General features: G+C 45.5%; 1 protein-coding gene across 1 annotated transcript in view; it reads left to right on the top strand.

The window, feature by feature from the left end:
* The window catches only part of EFHD1 (EF-hand domain family member D1), a 38103-nt gene extending 21479 nt beyond the window's left edge, over positions 1 to 16624 (top strand). Inside the window, exons 2-4 of the mRNA XM_073360215.2 lie at positions 358 to 505; positions 13005 to 13139; positions 14908 to 16624. Of these exons, the coding sequence (XP_073216316.1) occupies positions 358 to 505; positions 13005 to 13139; positions 14908 to 15042 (418 nt within the window). The 3' untranslated portion in view covers positions 15043 to 16624. The remainder of the gene's footprint in view (positions 1 to 357; positions 506 to 13004; positions 13140 to 14907) is intronic.
* Positions 16625 to 16908: the final 284 nt, after the last annotated feature.

Below are 16908 nucleotides of genomic sequence, written 5' to 3'. Positions count from 1 at the left end.
TACTCCCTCCCTTCATATTTCTGGCACAGTTGCTCTGAAGTCACTTGTGCATTTTTCCCTACAGACTAATCTGCTTTTATCCTAAGGAAGCTAATTTCAAAGGCCTCATGTGACTTCCCCAAACTTAACAGATTTCAACAGCTGGTTTGGTCACCATGTCTCTGCGTGTGGATTGATGGTGGATTTCTGTCTTCACACTTCATTCTCTGGAGGAATGTCCTAAGAACACATTGCCTAGAGTGTCAGTAATTAGACTACCGCTTACCTATGTTGTGAAACCAAGCTTTGAAAATTCCCTGTGTTGTCAGTGTAGCAGGGGGTGTGACAAATACTGACCTTTACCCTCTGTTCCCTCAGGTATGACTCTGGAAAGGATGGGTATATAGACCTAATGGAGCTGAAACTGATGATGGAGAAGCTGGAAGCACCTCAGACCCACCTGGGCCTGAAAAACATGATCAAGGAAGTGGATGAGGATTTTGATGGCAAGCTCAGCTTCCGTGAGGTAAGGGTTAGCAAAGAAGTATCTAATGGGGGGGCTGCATAGCCAAGGCAGTAGCAATCTGGAACACTGCTGGTGCATCCTTTCTCTGAATTGGTCTGTGCTAGATCTTCCTTCCTTCCTTCTTCTAACCTGGCCAAGATTCTTCTAAGCCTGAGAGAGCTTGATAGGCTATGCGGTGGTGAAGGTGCAATCAGCAAGGGAGAAAAGTAGGCAGACTCTGTTGCATAAAGCACCGTGTAACTGAATGACAAGATGCAACTCTTTATTCCTGGGGAATTCTCTGCCAAAAATTAATTCTGCGCACAATATTTTAAAATTCTGCATATTTTATTTGTCAAAATTACATAATATAATCATGCCAGTTTCAATTATTTTCGTAATTTATTTTGAAATACTTGTCAACAAGTATGTCTGCAAACTTGTTGATCTCTATCTCAAGCCCTGTGTATAATGCAGTTTAATGCACTTATCACAGCTCTGAGCTGGATGGGAACAGTTTTTACTTCTGACTGAGGAGAACTGAAGCCTAGTGATTTAGCAGTTAAATAATTAGTGTTGACTTGAGCAACAGTGTCATCCAATATACTTATAGCCATCCCTTTTTTTACGATGCCGTGGCAGGTGTTGATCAATTGAAGGGAGTTGTCTTGTTTCTGGGAGCTTTCTTCTGCCCCTAAAAGGGGTAATGCTTATCCTCTTGCCTCAAGCAGGCAGAGCAGGGCTCCATAACTTATCAAAGGGGATTTCTGTTGTCTCCACAACCAAGACTCTGAACCCTGAACTGTTTGGACCTGTAACTTTCAATTCAAAAGTGCCAGGGAATTCTGGCAGCTGCTGTGCAAGAGGGTGTGAACAAAGGGTAGGCAGCAGCTGGACACTAACAGATGCAGTATGTTGGGTAGGAAGGGGCATGAGTAGACTAGGACAGCAGCAACTGAGTGCAGACAGCTGCTTGCTAGGCTTGCAAAGGATATGAACAGAGATGAGTGAAGATGAGGAAACCAGCAGCTGTTACAGTCACGTTGTAGGGTCTCAATGCTAGCACCTCTGAGGGTACTGCTTCTGAAAAGTCAGCTTTCTCAGCAACTCTAAACGCAGTCTCTGTATCCAGTTGGGTGTGTTTGCCACCACATTTATTGTGAAAAATTCATTGCTGATAGTTTACATTGTAAATTAGTTGGTCACTAATTAGTATAAAATATCAATTCCTCCTGTGGCAATGGCTGAGATGTAGTAGAGCAGCCTGGTGATGTCTCAGTCAGTGCATTGTCAGAAAAGGCTGACTGTATTGTGAAACTACAGGGAAATCTAATGTGGTAGAAGCAGGGAATCAATTTTTTTTTTTAAATGCAGAAAAATGTAAATACTGCCTGCCTACTTTTCTGTTTGGCTTAGACTCTGTTTCAGCATGTCCCTAGCCACATACTTATAGCACATGCGTATTGCACCATATATGCACACACTATTTTCTGTGTTGCACGAGTGTTCCTACCATCATCTGATGGAACAGACTTACTCAGAATGAGGGTAACCACTGTGTCAGTTACACTAGATGAAATCCCAGTATAGGTGGGAAGTGCTGTCTTAATTTCAGCTATGTAAACGGTCCTCTCACCAGTCAATGCTTAAGTACTCTGTCTGTCTGGCATAGGAGGTCAGGCTTTCTGGAAGCCCCTCACCTAAACACATCCCACTGCATGCTACTTTCTCACCAGCATCCACTTGTGCACACTGAAAAGTAGCTTGTTGGAACAGTGATCATGTCTTGGAACAATGGACTTGGCAAGTCTGCTGCCAGCTGACCCAAAGCAGATGGCTGGACACTTGTGTGCAGGAGGGGGTACCAGCTGCAGCTTAACTTTTTAAGAACACAGTGATGTCAGAACAAGGATACAAACATGTTAGAGAGCAGGGTATTACTGGTTCTGGCAAGAAAAATAGAAGAACTGAAAGTCTGTCTCTGAGTCTAGGTCAGCAGTGGCTCTGGGGCAGGGAACAAAGCCTATCCATTTTACAATAAACTGGACTCTCTTTGAGGGCTCTATCAATGGAGCCTGCGATAATTCTGGATGGTACCAAGGAATCTGGTGGAGCAGAAGACCACATCTGTGGCCCCAGGTGAGACTAGGGGTGAACACAAGAAATGGAAACTGCATGGATGCTTTGCTGGGATGACAAGACCTCTTCAGATAGTTCCAGGTTCACAAAAGCGACTGCTTGAGGGGCAAGGGTCCCTCTACAACAGGTATATGTTACTTTTTTGGTTTTCAGTTGGCGGCCTGGTTTTGCATATGTGTGGACTAGAGAACACTTCCGGTGTCATGTAGATACCACTGCCATTATTAAAATGGACAGATGCAGCCTCCCATGAGGGTGTGTGTCCCTTCTTCCTCCTTGAGTCAGTAAGCTCCCTCCTGTGCTGTTGCCACAGCAAAAATGGCAACTGCCTACTCCCTGCTCCACCCACTTGTTCCAGCTTCCCCAAATCCTGCTGGCTTCAGCAGCCCCCTGTGTGTTCACTCATAAAGACTGTTTTGGGAGATTTCTGTCAACACTTGAAATACTGTGCACGGCAGCTGGCTCTGTTGTGTCATGTAGCCAGATGCAAAATGATGGCTAAGCAGTGAAATTCTTAAATAAGAGGCACTCTTAAATCTTACTGTAATAAACGACACATTTGGAAAATGAGTCTCAGCATGTACGCTACACTTTCTGTCCATGCTTCGCTATCTGCCCTTACCTAGCTGCAAATGCACTTGTTTCTGCCTTTCTGTATAACTCACAAGCATTATCTGGTAGCAAATTGCTCTGTATCTCCCACTGGCAAGTGAGGTGGAATCAATTGTTGCTTTGTCCAACTCTGCTTCCCTTCTGCTGACAGTCAACAAATAGGAACCATGTTAATATGTTAGCCATAATTTTCTCTTGGTTCTTTGGAGTAATCTTGGCAAACCTTGGTTAAAACCAGTGTTCTAGTTTTAACAGTTTGGGGTGGGAGGGGTGTGTGTGTGTGTGTGTGTCTAATTTAGTTGTGCCAACATGGAGGGTCCCTGTGCCTTTCCAGCTTCAGAGCATCCTCAGATAATTGAGAATAACAAATACAAATTTTCTCAGCCTTGCTACGCCTTCACTGGCCCCTCTTGACTAAGGCTTTCCTTGCTCTTGCTGGAAACCCTCAGGACACAGTTCCTAAGGTTCCATTAGTCTGCAACAGGTAACCTGTAGCAGCTGCTGCAAATTGCACCTATCCCGCCCAAAAAATCCAATTTCTCCCCACTTTCTCTTGGAAGAAAGTGGCTTATGTCTTTACAGGGTGCTGATACTGGGGAGTGGGAAGGTATTAGAACTGGAAACTGAACAGCAGTTGTTGAGAAGTGAGCTGTAGCTCACGAAAGCTCATGCTCAAATAAATTGGTTAGTCTGTAAGGTGCCACAAGTACTCCTTTTCTTTTTGCGAATACAGACTAGCACGGCTGTTACTCTATTTCTAATTCAGTGACTATTGCTGTACCAAGGCAATTCCAGAGCAGGAGAGGCTACAGGAGCATAAGTTCCATGAGAACATATTTAGAGCAAAGCCAACTCGCAGTGATTTCAGCAGCAGACCCCTGCATCTATTCACTGTGTACCACTTGCACTGGACAACAGCACGTCACAGGACGTTATGCGGGAGTCCATAGTTGCTAGTCATCTGCTCCCTCCTATGTATCCCCACAGTGCTCAACTTCTGCACCAGAGCAGAAGAAACTGTAAACCCCATGATGTGAATTGCTTACCTCGATAGCCTGTAAACGACTTTCTTCTTGTATTATGCTGGATTCCTATTGCACCTGACTGGCATGTTCTTTTATAAAATTGACTTGTACTATGACCTTTGTCATGAGTCCATAAATATGTCATCAATTAACTCCACAAAGTTCCTCTTTAAGACTCAGGTTAAACAGCTTATGCTTAAAAAGAGAAGCATAAGTACTCTACAATGCCTAGGCTCAAACTCCCACCCACCAAAGAAAAGAACAGATAATAGCTGTAACAGCAATACTTAACTCTGTCCATATCTAGCATCAGTAAAATCCATTTTAGGATCATTGTGCCTACTAAAATGTTCAGTCTGACCCAACTTGCATGTGTGCTATCTGGGTTAAGGTAAATTACAGATTCCCCAAGGTACTGTTTGTGGCCAGCTGTGCATAGATGGCTTCAAGGCCCAGTGCCTCTCCACTTCAGTTTATTAAATACCTCTCCTCATGTCTCAAGGTTCATGCTGTACACACCAGGCAAGGATTACAGTAGCCATGTTTGTCATTTTGCAGGTCAGCAGGCACTCTGTCTGGGTTTGTGTAACTGCAATATGGCTTTTTGACAGAGGAGGAGTGTGTGTGCTGGGTCGCTAAGAATCATGGAGAGCATTGGTGTCAAGATCATGGGGTTGGAAGTGTGTGCCCTGCTCTCTGCGCTTCTCAGCGGAGTCTTTAAAATTTCTGGAATTATGCACTTTGCTTCTCCTCTACATCACCAGCTGGTAAATGGCCACCATAATCTGTGTTTCCAACTTTTTCTATCTGGGTGAGTAAGTCCCACATGCCTTTTATTGGCTGAAGTAGCTAGTAAAGCAGCATATTTTCCCTGCTGTAACAGCCCATCTTCCATAAGAGGAATGCTGCCTGATTCCCCTGTTTCAGGGTGATTCATGCGCACACGTTCTTGTGATTGGTCATGGCTGGGTGTTTCCAGGCACTGACCTACCCTTTCCTGGACTGCATTTGCAACAGACCTCTGGGCTGTTTTGTTTCAAGTAGACTTTTTGGATGCCAGGAAGTTTGGCTTTCAAGGGTGGGGTTGGAACAGTGAGGAGGAACAGCTGACTAATACTAGTACAACCAGAGGTTCAGGGTGAATCAAAGATCCAAAGCAATATCTGGGTTGTTTAGCAGAGGGAAGAGAGGACAAAACAGACTTGACTAGAATGGAAGGAGGTCTTCTCAAGTTTTTGAGTGGGCTGATCTACTCATTTAGCTAAACCTCACCTAATTTTAAATTTTGTTTGGAGAGGGTAGGAAGCTTCCCCATAAAACAGCTTGCCTTCTGTGTGCTCTACCTTAATAAGCACACCAAGTTTACAGGGCTATTGCGTAAATCTTCTTCTGCTAAACTTGGATGCTGTGGTAGAGAGTAGCCAGGACTGTAGTTATGCTGCCCACCCTACTCTCAAACTGCTGCACCTCCATCGGCTGCTCATAACTGTCCTTGAAATAATAAACAATTCTGTTTTTCCTGATGCATTAGTGATGAAAGGAAAAGGAACTGGCTGAGATTGCTGACATGCTGAGATGCTGCTGTCCTCTAGTGGAGGAGTGTGATCTCTGCACTGGAACAGTCATAAATCCTGTCCGATTGAGGAAATACAGAACTGAACCTCCTTTAACATTTGGTATGGTTGAAATCTGTCCTTATGAAGGGAGCACACATGCTCCTACGTGTTACTTAACCCCTCCATGCTGGACTTTAGTGGTACAATCAGGCCTGGTGAAGTTCCTCTCCACAGGGGTGAATCTGTGTGAAAGCCAGTGTGTAGGCTACAAAATAGCTGAGAGCACAATGGTGAGACATAAAAAGAAAAGGAGTACTTGTGGCACCTTAGAGACTAACCAATTTATTAGAGCATAAGCTTTCGTGAGCTACAGCTCACTTCCTCAGATGCATATCGTGGAAACTGCAGCAGGCTTTATATATACACAGAGAATATGAAACAATACCTATTCCCACCCCACTGTCCTGCTGGTAATAGCTTATCTAAAGTGATCAGGTGGCCCACCTGATAGCTCACGAAAGCTTATGCTCTAATAAATTGGTTAGTCTCTAAGGTGCCACAAGTACTCCTTTTCTTTTTGCGAATACAGACTAACACGGCTGTTACTCTGAAACCTGTCATGGTGAGACATAATTACAGCAGTACTTCAACAAGACTAATGTTGCATGTATTAGTGTTCGCATCATAAATCCTGGCTTCAGAGGACTGCAACATAAATGTGATTTTCCTTAACTGAAACTTGGTGCACCATCGGGAAGTTTGAGGCCTTGTAGAAGATCACTGAATTCCTTTTGGGGGAAGAAAAATGTGCTTCTCAGATGTTGCAAAAAAGCTGATTTTTACAGTTTAAATAACCTAGCAGGCACTCTGGTCAGGTACCTCTTGGTACCTTAAACATTTCTAGTTAAGTGCTCTTGTAAGCGTTTTAAAATGAGTTGTTGCATAGGCACTTCTATCACTTTTTAAACCGTCCTTGAGTGTGACAGGGTATAGCTGTATTGTGACCACTGAAGGACCTTTGCTATAGCAAATCTCCTATATTCTTAATGGACACAATAGAAGAAAACTTCCTTCTGTCCAAATAATAGCCTAGCAAGGTGATAGTCTTAAAGCTGTGTTGCAGTCCTACGTCTTCTCCATGTTCTGGAGAATCCTGAGTAGTGATTTAACACTAGAGCTGGACAAAATTAACTCCCCTCCCCCAGAACAACCAAAAAAATCCCTAATCTTTTTGCTTCCCACTATCAGTCTATGAAATGTCAGAAGGCATTCTCTTTTCTAATATGGATAACAGTTCATCTTTGAGTGCTTGCTCTTGTCCATTCCATGTTAGGGGTGTGTGCTGGAGATTTTTCCCTCACTGGTATCAGGCCAGCACTAGTGCCCTCTGACGCCGCACGCTTATGCACAGGTATAAGGGGCACCACCGGCCACGCACCCTCTCAGTTCCTTCTTACCACCTGTGACAGTTGCTGGAATGACCACTCTTGCTTCGGCAAGGCTTCTTCCCAATGGGTTTTGGACTCTAATTCTTTGTTGTTTTTAAACATAGTTTTAGAGTAGATAGATATTGTAGCTAGCATTAAGGACTATCATCGAGGGACTCTCTTTGCCCCAGGAGCCAGGCATGCCCTGGTTCCTGGGCTTCAAACCTTGTGCCTCCTGCAGCAAACCTATGCCCGTGAGTGACCCACACTCCAGTTGCTTAAAGTGCTTGGGAGAAACTCACATGAGGCACAAGTGCCAGAATTGCCAGGACCCTGTGCTAAAAAGGACCATAATATAAGGCTCAAGGTTATCCTAATGGAAGCCACTCTTAACCCGCCTCAGAGCCAAGCCACTCTGATTCTGCACCAAGAGCTTCAGTGTGAGGTGCTCCTCTGGTACTGTGTTGTTCCTGGCACCGTTCACCATCTCCGATTCTGAGAAAGAAACACAAAAAGCAGCGCACCGGCAGAGGGCACTCACTGGTGCAGAAAAATGACAAGCAGTGGGAAGACAGTACAAAGCGACTGGTTCAGGGCCACTCCTCCACCCCTGGTCCCATGGTGGCACCATCAACTCCACCCAGAGTGTTGTCTGGTGCTGCACCCTCTGCCAACACCCAGAAACCACTGCGGTACCAGCAGCCTGACTGTCTTTGACCCCAGAGACACTCTCAGCAACCAGAGATTTACGATCACTCTCTGTCCCCCCGATGCTGATGAGACAACTGCCGGCTCCAATGACTAGGAGCAGAGAGCGTCAAACTCCTTCCCAGCACCGGCCCCAACAGCACCTTCTAGGGGCAAGCCAGCCCTGATCCCCATCATCACAACCATCTCCAGTCTACCACTGGTCCCTGGACCCTCGGCAGCATGTGGGGGCAGAGAGGGGTACAGCTCCACTGTAGTCACCGGGAGAGGACTCTTCATCTGAATCCGAAGGGGAACCCTGTATGCAGCCTATGTGCCACCAGACCTCGGTGCAGATTTCCCCACCAGCACCTGACCAATGGGTCAGAGGCCTATGCAATGGCCGTACTGGAACCTTTGGGGCTTTCCCCCAGTATCTGGCTCTTCCTCCCATTGATCCTACTTGGAAGTTTCCAAGAGCTGGGGTATCGCCCCTTCCCACTCAGCGTCAGGCCCTGACTCTGGTACCAACCCAGGTACTGACTTTCAGGATGTGGCTCCCATAGTCTCCTCGTGCTCCAGACGAGGCCATCTCAGGGCCTAGTAGCTCACTTCTGCAAGACGATTCCAGGGCCCATCAGGACCTTCTGCCATGGATAGCAGCTAACCTGTGGCTGGAAATTGAGGTGCTTAAGGAAACATCCCACAGCCTTCTGGCTACAGCAGCTCCCTCCAAAGTGGCCTTACCCATTAATGAGGCTGTAATAGGTTTGGTCAAGGCCCTGTGGCGGCAACTCCTCTGCACCCTACCTCAAAGAGGGCAGAAAAAAAACATTGTGTCAGCAAGTGGATTTGAATACCTGTACTCGCGTACGCACACTCACCCCAGGTCCCTCATTGTGTCAGCAGCTAACAAAAGGGACATGCAGGGCCAGATGAGCACGACAAACAAATGATGCAAAAAAACCTGTAACTGTTGGGGGAGAAGTTTATTCAATGAGTAGCTTTCAACTGCATATCTAATCAGCAATTTTGCTGGGGAGATATGATTACAATCTGTGGGACTCCTTGTCCAAGTTCAGACTCTCTCTGCCTCAGGATTGGAGGCAGAACTCACTGCCTTCTTAGAGGAGGGTCAGAATGTGGCCAGGACCTCTCTCCAGCCAGGTCTGTATGCAGCTGATGTGACAGAGAGGACAACAGCCTGTGCTGTCACCATGAGGCATTGTTCTTGGCTCTAGTCCTCAGGAGTACCTCACAAGGTCCAACAATCCATCCAGGACCCTGCCTTTGAAAGCACGAGTATTTTCAGAGCAGACAAGACATGAGGCTTCATGGCCTGAAGGACTCTAGACCCACCTTCAGGTCACTGGGCCTCTACGCTCTGTCTGCTTCCAGGAAGCACTTCAAGCTCCAACAGCCACCTCATTTATCAGCACCATCTCTGAGACAAGAGCCCTACAAAAGGAAAGGGAGAGGTTACAAATGGCATCAGTCACTCCTGTTCACCTCAAACTCCCAGCTATGGTCTCATAGGTCCTCCAGTGGGTTCAAGCAGGCCTTTTGAAGGTGTGCCCCAGGGTGCTATACCAGTTCCTGCTTCAGATCCTGCCTCCCCTTTATTTTTGGACCGTCTATTGCACTTGAGCCCAGCATGGTCCCGCATAACATCAGACCGCTGCGTGCTAAATACAGTGACAATGGGCAATACCCTTCAGTTTTTATCCATCCCCTCCCTTCCATCCTGCATCTCCATCCCTCTTCAGGGACCCTTCTCAGAAGCAACTCCTCACCCAGGAGTTGCGATCCCTCTAATGCATGGGGGCTGTGGAGGATATTCCTCAAGACTTGAGGAAAGGGGCTCTACTCCCAATATTTCCTAATCCCAAAGGCCCAGGGGGGCCTCTGGCCCATTCTGGACCTGCATTGTCTCAACAGATCTCTCAAGAAACTGAGGTTCCGCTCGGTCTCCCTGGCCTCCATCATTCCCTCCCTGGACCAAGGGGACTGGTAAGCCGCCCTCGACTTAAAGGATGCATACTTTCACATTTCTCACTCTTGGCCACATAAGATTTCTCAGATTTATTGTGAATCAATGACACTGCCAGTTCACTGCTCTTCCCTTCAGCCTGTCTGCAGCCCCTTGGGTTTTATGAAGCGTATGGCAGTAGTAGCAGCCTTCCTCGGATGGTGAGGCATCCAGGTCTACCCATACCTTGACAACTGGCTGAGCAAAGGTCGGTCAGAGACTTACATGTTGAACAGCATCAGCATGGTCCAAGTCACCTTCCGGGTGCTGGGCCTATTGATTAAAGGAGCAAAAGTCGACTCTTGTTCCAATTCAGAGAATAGAATTCATTGGGGTGGTGCTCATTTCAACCCAGGTCAGAGCCTTCCTTCCAGAGGCCCAATTCCAGACTATGTTGGACCTGATATCCAAGGTCAAGGTACACCCAATTACAACTGCTGAGTTTGCCTGAAGCTTCTGGGGTACATGGCCACATGTACTTATGTGGTTCAGCATGCAAGGTTCCGCCTCAGACCCCTACAGATGTGGCTACTTCCCGAACAGACACCACTTGGACCCGGTGCTCACTGTTCCTCCCTTAGGCCTCACCTCCCTGGATTGATGGAAGGACCCGAAGTTGGTAATGATGGGGGTACCCTTTGTCGCCCCTCAGCCATCAGTGTCCCTAGTCTTGGATGTGTCAGACCTAGGTTGAGGAGCCCACCTCGACTGCCTCAGGACTCAGGGTCTATGGTCCCAAGAGGAACTCTCCCTGCACATAAACATCAGGGAATTCAGGTCTGTATGCTTAGCCTGCCAAGTGTTCCTCCCCCAGATCTCAGATCTCCCCCACAATACTGTGGCCATGTTCTATATCAACAAACAGGGGAGTACTCGATTCTTGGTCCTGTCAGGAGGCCATCTGTCTGTGGAAATTCTGCGTGAAGCACTCCATTCACCTCAAGGCATCACATCTCCCAGGATGCACTGGCGGATCACCTCAGCCGATCCTTTTCCTCTCAACACAAGTGGTCCCTTCACTCAGAGATCACAGGTTAATCTTCCAAAGGTGGGGATCTCTCCAGGTAGATCTGTTTGAGAGCAAGCAGAACAGGAAGTGCCATCAGTTTTTCTTGCTGTGCAGGCACCGTCCTGGCTCCATCTCTGATGCCTTCCTGCTCCCATGGTCAGGGCCCCTGCCTGTGCTTTTCCCCCTGTCCCTCTGGTTCACAAAGACCTCCTGAAAATCAAGCGGAGAGTTGTAGCTCTGGCGTGGCCACATCAACACTGGTTTGGCACACTACTGGATCTATCAATAGCGTCCCCTTTTCCACTTCTGCTCCGTCCGGACCTGATCACACAAGACTATAGCCACTGAAGCTGTGCTGAACCTGTGGTCCACCTGAATCTCACCTCCCTTCACCTGACAACATGGATGTTACATGGCTGAATCTGGAGGAGCAGGCATTTCAGAGCTGGTTCTACAGGTCTGGCTAGGTAGTAGGAAACAGTCAACTAGGGCTATGTACGTGGCCAAATGGAAGTGCTTCTTGAGATGGATGTCTCAATGAGGTCTCTCTCTGGTTCATTCTTCCCTGTAGGCTATCTTGGACTACTTGCTCTATCTAAAGCAGCAAGATTTGGCCCTTGCATCTATCAAGGTGCACTTAGCAGCAATCTCTATCTTCCACCCACCAGTGAACAGCTGGTCAGTGTTCTCTCATCAGATGATGGTCCAATTTCTCAAGGGTTTGGAGAGACTCTGTCCTCAGGTCCATGAGCCGATTCTTACATGGGACTTAAACCTGGTCCTGTCAAGGCTCACAGGCCCTCCATTTGAACCTTTAGTGTCATGCCCTCTATTACTTCTCTCTTGGAAGATCACCAGAGAACAACAGTTACAGAAGGTCAGTAACCATTTTTTCTCTTGGGAATTTGGCTTTGATCCATGATCATAGAATCATAGGACTGGAAGGGACCTTGAGAGGTCACCTAATCCAGTCCCCTGCATTTATGGCAGGACTAAGTATTATCTAGACCATCCCTGACAGGTGTTTGTCTAACATGCTCTTAAAAAATGATCCAGTGCTCCAGCCTTCTCTACAATGGCAGAAGGGCATTATATTAAGAGCTTGAACTACTTGGTAGTTCCTCAAGTAAAGGATGGGTGTCCTGGGTTCCATAATTTCTCCCTGATCCTACACAAGAGTAAAGATTGAAGTGTCCACACTCATACTCCAGTGTTCAGGTACATTTGACCTGAGATGGTCTTTATACTACTGTATATAGTACAGTGAAGTTGGACTGGCCTGCACAGCTAAAGGGAATCTTCATGGGAGTCAAAAGCTCTCCCTGATCCCTTCCAAGCACTAGCGTACAATGCACCGTCCTGTCTATGGAGTTGAGTCCTGTGTGATGTAGGTTCCATTGAGCCTATCTGGACAACTGCGGACAGTAAGTGGGGATTCATTTGAGGGTGGGGAGAGGCTTCTGTTCTCATGCTTTTATTCAGTGTGTTATGTATTCTGCAGTGTGATCTGAGACCCTGTAATGCATAGCGTGGTGAACTCTGACATAAGGGCCACCAAAATGGCTTGGGGTGACAGCACATGTGGCAGCTTTATGGCACACACTGAGGCAGCTGCGCCCTCCAGAGAATCACAACATGCAGCTGTACTACTCGCTCAGCTGGGGGAGGGGAGAGAAGAGACCATCCTCTCCTCTGGGCCCTGGTGGTGTCCGTGATTAGGCAATGCATGAACCACAATGCTGCCAAAGCTCTGGTCTGTGGGAAGCCCCTTCTCCTTTCCCTAAAGGCCCCTCTCTCTCCAGCCTGAGAGCGTGCAGTACTGGATCCAAAGTGCTGGAGGCAGCTTATTGTAAATACATTTTTCCTTTCTGTTTATAAAATGTTTTTCTGTGGTGGTAACTTCAAATTTCTAGCCTGGGGTTCGTACATCAGTTGCTGCTTTTGTAGTTCAAGTGCTTGGAATAGTAATAAACCTCTTTGAAAGCTTGAGCCTCAGTGATGAATTTTGGTGGGTCTATTTTTTGTTTCCTTGCTAGTTCCTGCTGATTTTCCATAAAGCTGCAGCCGGAGAGCTTGAGGAAGACAGTGGGCTGATGACTCTGGCAAAACTCTCTGAGATAGATGTTTCCACTGAGGGAGTTAAAGGAGCCAAGAACTTCTTTGAAGCTAAGGTATGGTGGTGCAGTGGAGTTGGGGAAGCTGAAAAAGCTTGCTATGCAAGTCCTGGTTTTCTCTTCTTAATGTGTCCCCTGGAATGGACATTATGCTTGACTGCTGGACAGTATGCCAGTGTCACCAGGGATTATATCCACTTATTCCACCAGTTTAAGAAGCTGTGAATTTTCCTTCTCAACACAGAGTACACCGCCTCACTGTCGTGCTGGGTTATACCACTTCTTGTTCAGACTTGTATGCTGTGCCCCAGCATTGAGCATTACTCACTGCTGATAAATGAACCATAAAATGGCTTATTTTGCCAGGGTTTGCTCAAGTGGTGGTTCCTTCCCTTTCAAGCACCCTGGAGATGTCTTACTTAATCCATCCCGTTTGTGCTCCTGCCCACCATCTCTGTGGCTGAAATAGCCATTTAAATAAGTCGTCATCCAAAAATAGTTCACAAAATATCTTGGAGACTGAGATATTAGGGGCTAAGCTTCCCAGAGAAAGGGTGTGTCTGTATTGCAGTCAGGAGGTGTGATAAGTAATGCTCAAGTAATAGCAGCAGTGAAGCTGTGGCAGCATGGGCGGTGGCTGCTTGACTATTTACCTGGGATCCTGGTCAGGCAAGACTAGCCCATGCAGTTGTCTGTGCTGCTGTGGCTTCGTTCCTATTGTTAATTGAGCTAGCTTTGGGTATGTCTACACATGCTGCAGTCACACCTCCCGATGGCAGTGTAGACATACCCATAGAGTCTGGGCCAGGGTGCTGTCAAGCTTTTGTTCTTAAACACAGTCAGTTGGAACTGGTCACAGAATAAAGCAGAGCTTTTACAAGCACCTTAAGCTTTGGGTGATCACTGAATACCACACAGACCAGGACTCCTGGACCAACTTTTAATATTCACTGCAAGGAATTTCCTCTTCTCCTGCACCAGCACACAGAGCTTAGTTCTGAATACAATATTTGAGATTGCTCTCCTTGTCTGTTCAGTTTTCTAGGTTGGAATAACATCATAAAGCATTAGATTTGAATAACACGACAAAGCTCTATCTTCATGTTTGGTTGGACTGGGTTTTTTGAGCTGGTAAAACACTGTCGGAAAGGAATTCTTTGGACAAAAATAGATGTTTGTTATACTCATTGGGAATAGCATAGCAGAGCTGTTAAAACAAAGGTTGGAAAGTACAGCTGAAAAACAACTCTCAAACTATGCCTCTTCCTTTGGTCTGTAAATGGACCACAGACTGAGGTCCTCTTATTTGGTCCCAATTCGGAATTTTCAAATTTTCTGCAAGAATTTTTATCACTGGGGAAAGTTCATTGTGTTTTCATGACTCATGCTGTAATGGCTAGTTACATAGTTCCTGTGATTAGGGAAGGGAGATACGGAACTGGTCAACACAGTTGTGCTATAAATCTTGAAAGTCAATTCATGCATTTAGCTTCATTTTGTATTTCATCCAAAAGGTCATAAAGAAGTTGCAATAATATTTCCTATGAGTTGGAATAAATATATCCACACAATTTTCCTTCTGTTTGGCTCAGTTCCAGTGGAAAGCGACTATTGGTAAATGAAACTATCCTCTTGATTTGAGAATAAAACTGAACCAACAGGTCTTCAGTGTAAATACCCAGCTACTGTAGTATTGTTAATCCTTAATCAATTTTGGCACCACTGAATATGGTAACTGGAGGAAGATGTGGCAGACAGATGTGCTGTTAGGTAGTTCAAATTCTTAATGCTTCCCATAGCTCATGTCTGCTCTTTTCCTTTACAGGTTCAAGCCCTTTCTTCAGCCAGTAAGTTTGAAGCAGAGATCAAGGCAGAGCAGGATGAACGAAAGCGGGAGGAGGAAGAGAAGAAACACCGTCGGGCAGCATTCAGGGAGCTAAAGTCTGCATTCAGCCAGTAACCATCCATTCTACCACAAGAGACTTCTCTTAACTTGGTACATTTCCATGAATCACGACTGTGCCTGGAGAGTATCTCCTGCTAGAACTTCACCATCCTTTCAGACAGAAGCTTCTAACTCAATTCCAAAGGGTACAGCTCTTACAACTACCATGTCTTCATATGGTATGAACAATAAGAACTGTGTACATAATCATCACTCTGAACTGTCAGGTAGTGCTTAGGGAAATTAAAGTTCATCCTAATGCTGAAAAACCAGGTAGCAAATCAGCTTTCCTTAACCCAAAAAGAATGACCATGTTTCTTGACTCTATTTTTTCCTTGGTTTCTGTTTTTCATAACCCCTTTCCTCCTGTTTAGTTTAGTTTCCGTGATGTCTTTATGCAAATCAGGAGGTACAAAATACAGATTACTTTCCTGTATGTTACCCTCCACTGAACATTAGCAGGAATATCATACGTCCTTTACTTTTCTCCCCTCTCTCCCCCCCTCAGAGTCCAAATACACAGGTTTTAGAGGCAGCACTGTGAACAGGGAGGATAGTCAGCAGGGCTGTGAATGAAATGGACAGTCACATATCTTTTCTATTTGCCAAGACTATAATTGGAGCCTTCCAGCTTTTACCCTCTGAAATGCCATATTGATAACGCTTTCAGTAAAAGAAGCTGGACTTCCTCAAAGAACATCTTACCCTCGACTTTGGCAGGAGAAAAATTAGCAGTACTTTAGAGATGGAATAGAAAACTGATGGGGTTTTTGACCTGTCACATTACATTTTATTAAACCACTCCATAGCCTCACTAGACTTTTTTAGGCCCTTAAATTTAGAAGAAGCAAGTAGGTGTATCTATGTCTAAGAAATATTGCCAGCTGGGCAGTACAATTGGATGATGCATTAGCCTCTCACCTCTGGAAACCTGTTCACATGCTGAGGTTGTAAGTGCAAAAGTGACTTTCATGAAGTCCTTAAAGTCATTACTCGATGAAACCAATCTGGTACGATGAGCAGTCCCTGCTCAGAAAGGGAATAGCAGATGGGTTACAAATCAAGACTGAGGTGCATTTGGCAGAGTTGAATTTAGTAAGCTTGCATGATACCTTACCTTAGCCAATCATTTCTTATGAGCACAAGAGACTTGCCCACAAGTTTTAAAAACTTGCAGGTACATGTCTCTATATTCTGAAGGCTGCCAAAAAGGGGAACAATCCTTCCTTGCAAAGCCTCTCTGGATGCATTAATGTTCTGCCTCTCTATTGTTGCCCAAATTCCTTCCAAGATAAGACTCACACCAGTGGTCTATCTGATTGATCCTCTGTGTCTTTACCTGTCTGTTTTGCTTCTTAAACTGTGAGCACTAAACTGTGAGTGTGGAATAATAAATAGAAAAACCTCTAATCTTTAATGTCAGGTGGGAGAATTGCTAAACAATTAAACTGTGTATATATCTCCACAGATTATATTTTATAAATCACGCTTTTTTAGCTAAATATTTATAATTAAATGTTTTTATTCTTTACAACAAAGCAGATAACTCTATCTTCAATTATTTCTCCTGTTGCTAAAATGTACAAATAAAACTTTCTTTAATACCTCAGATCTTGTCAATGGGTTTATTTTAAGTCCTCGAACATACTATTTTGCCTAAGAATTCTCAGCACAGATCCCACTCTTAAAATGTGCCTATTGGCTACTCCAAAGCCCAGAACAGCTGTCATGAGCGAGGATGTGCTCAGCCCCCCTCCTGATATTTCCACTACAGCACAGTACTGTGGCTATGCAAAGGCTAATGATGTTAATTTCCAAGGGACAGTATTGTATAAATATGTGAAATGCTGTCTATTGAAAAAATGTTCACATTTGGTCCCT

Source organism: Lepidochelys kempii, chromosome 9, assembly GCF_965140285.1.
Source record: "Lepidochelys kempii isolate rLepKem1 chromosome 9, rLepKem1.hap1, whole genome shotgun sequence".
In the NCBI taxonomy this organism is placed as follows: Eukaryota; Metazoa; Chordata; order Testudines; family Cheloniidae; genus Lepidochelys; species Lepidochelys kempii.
Note: the sequence above shows the minus strand (reverse complement) of the source record. Positions and strands in the feature narration are given on the sequence as shown.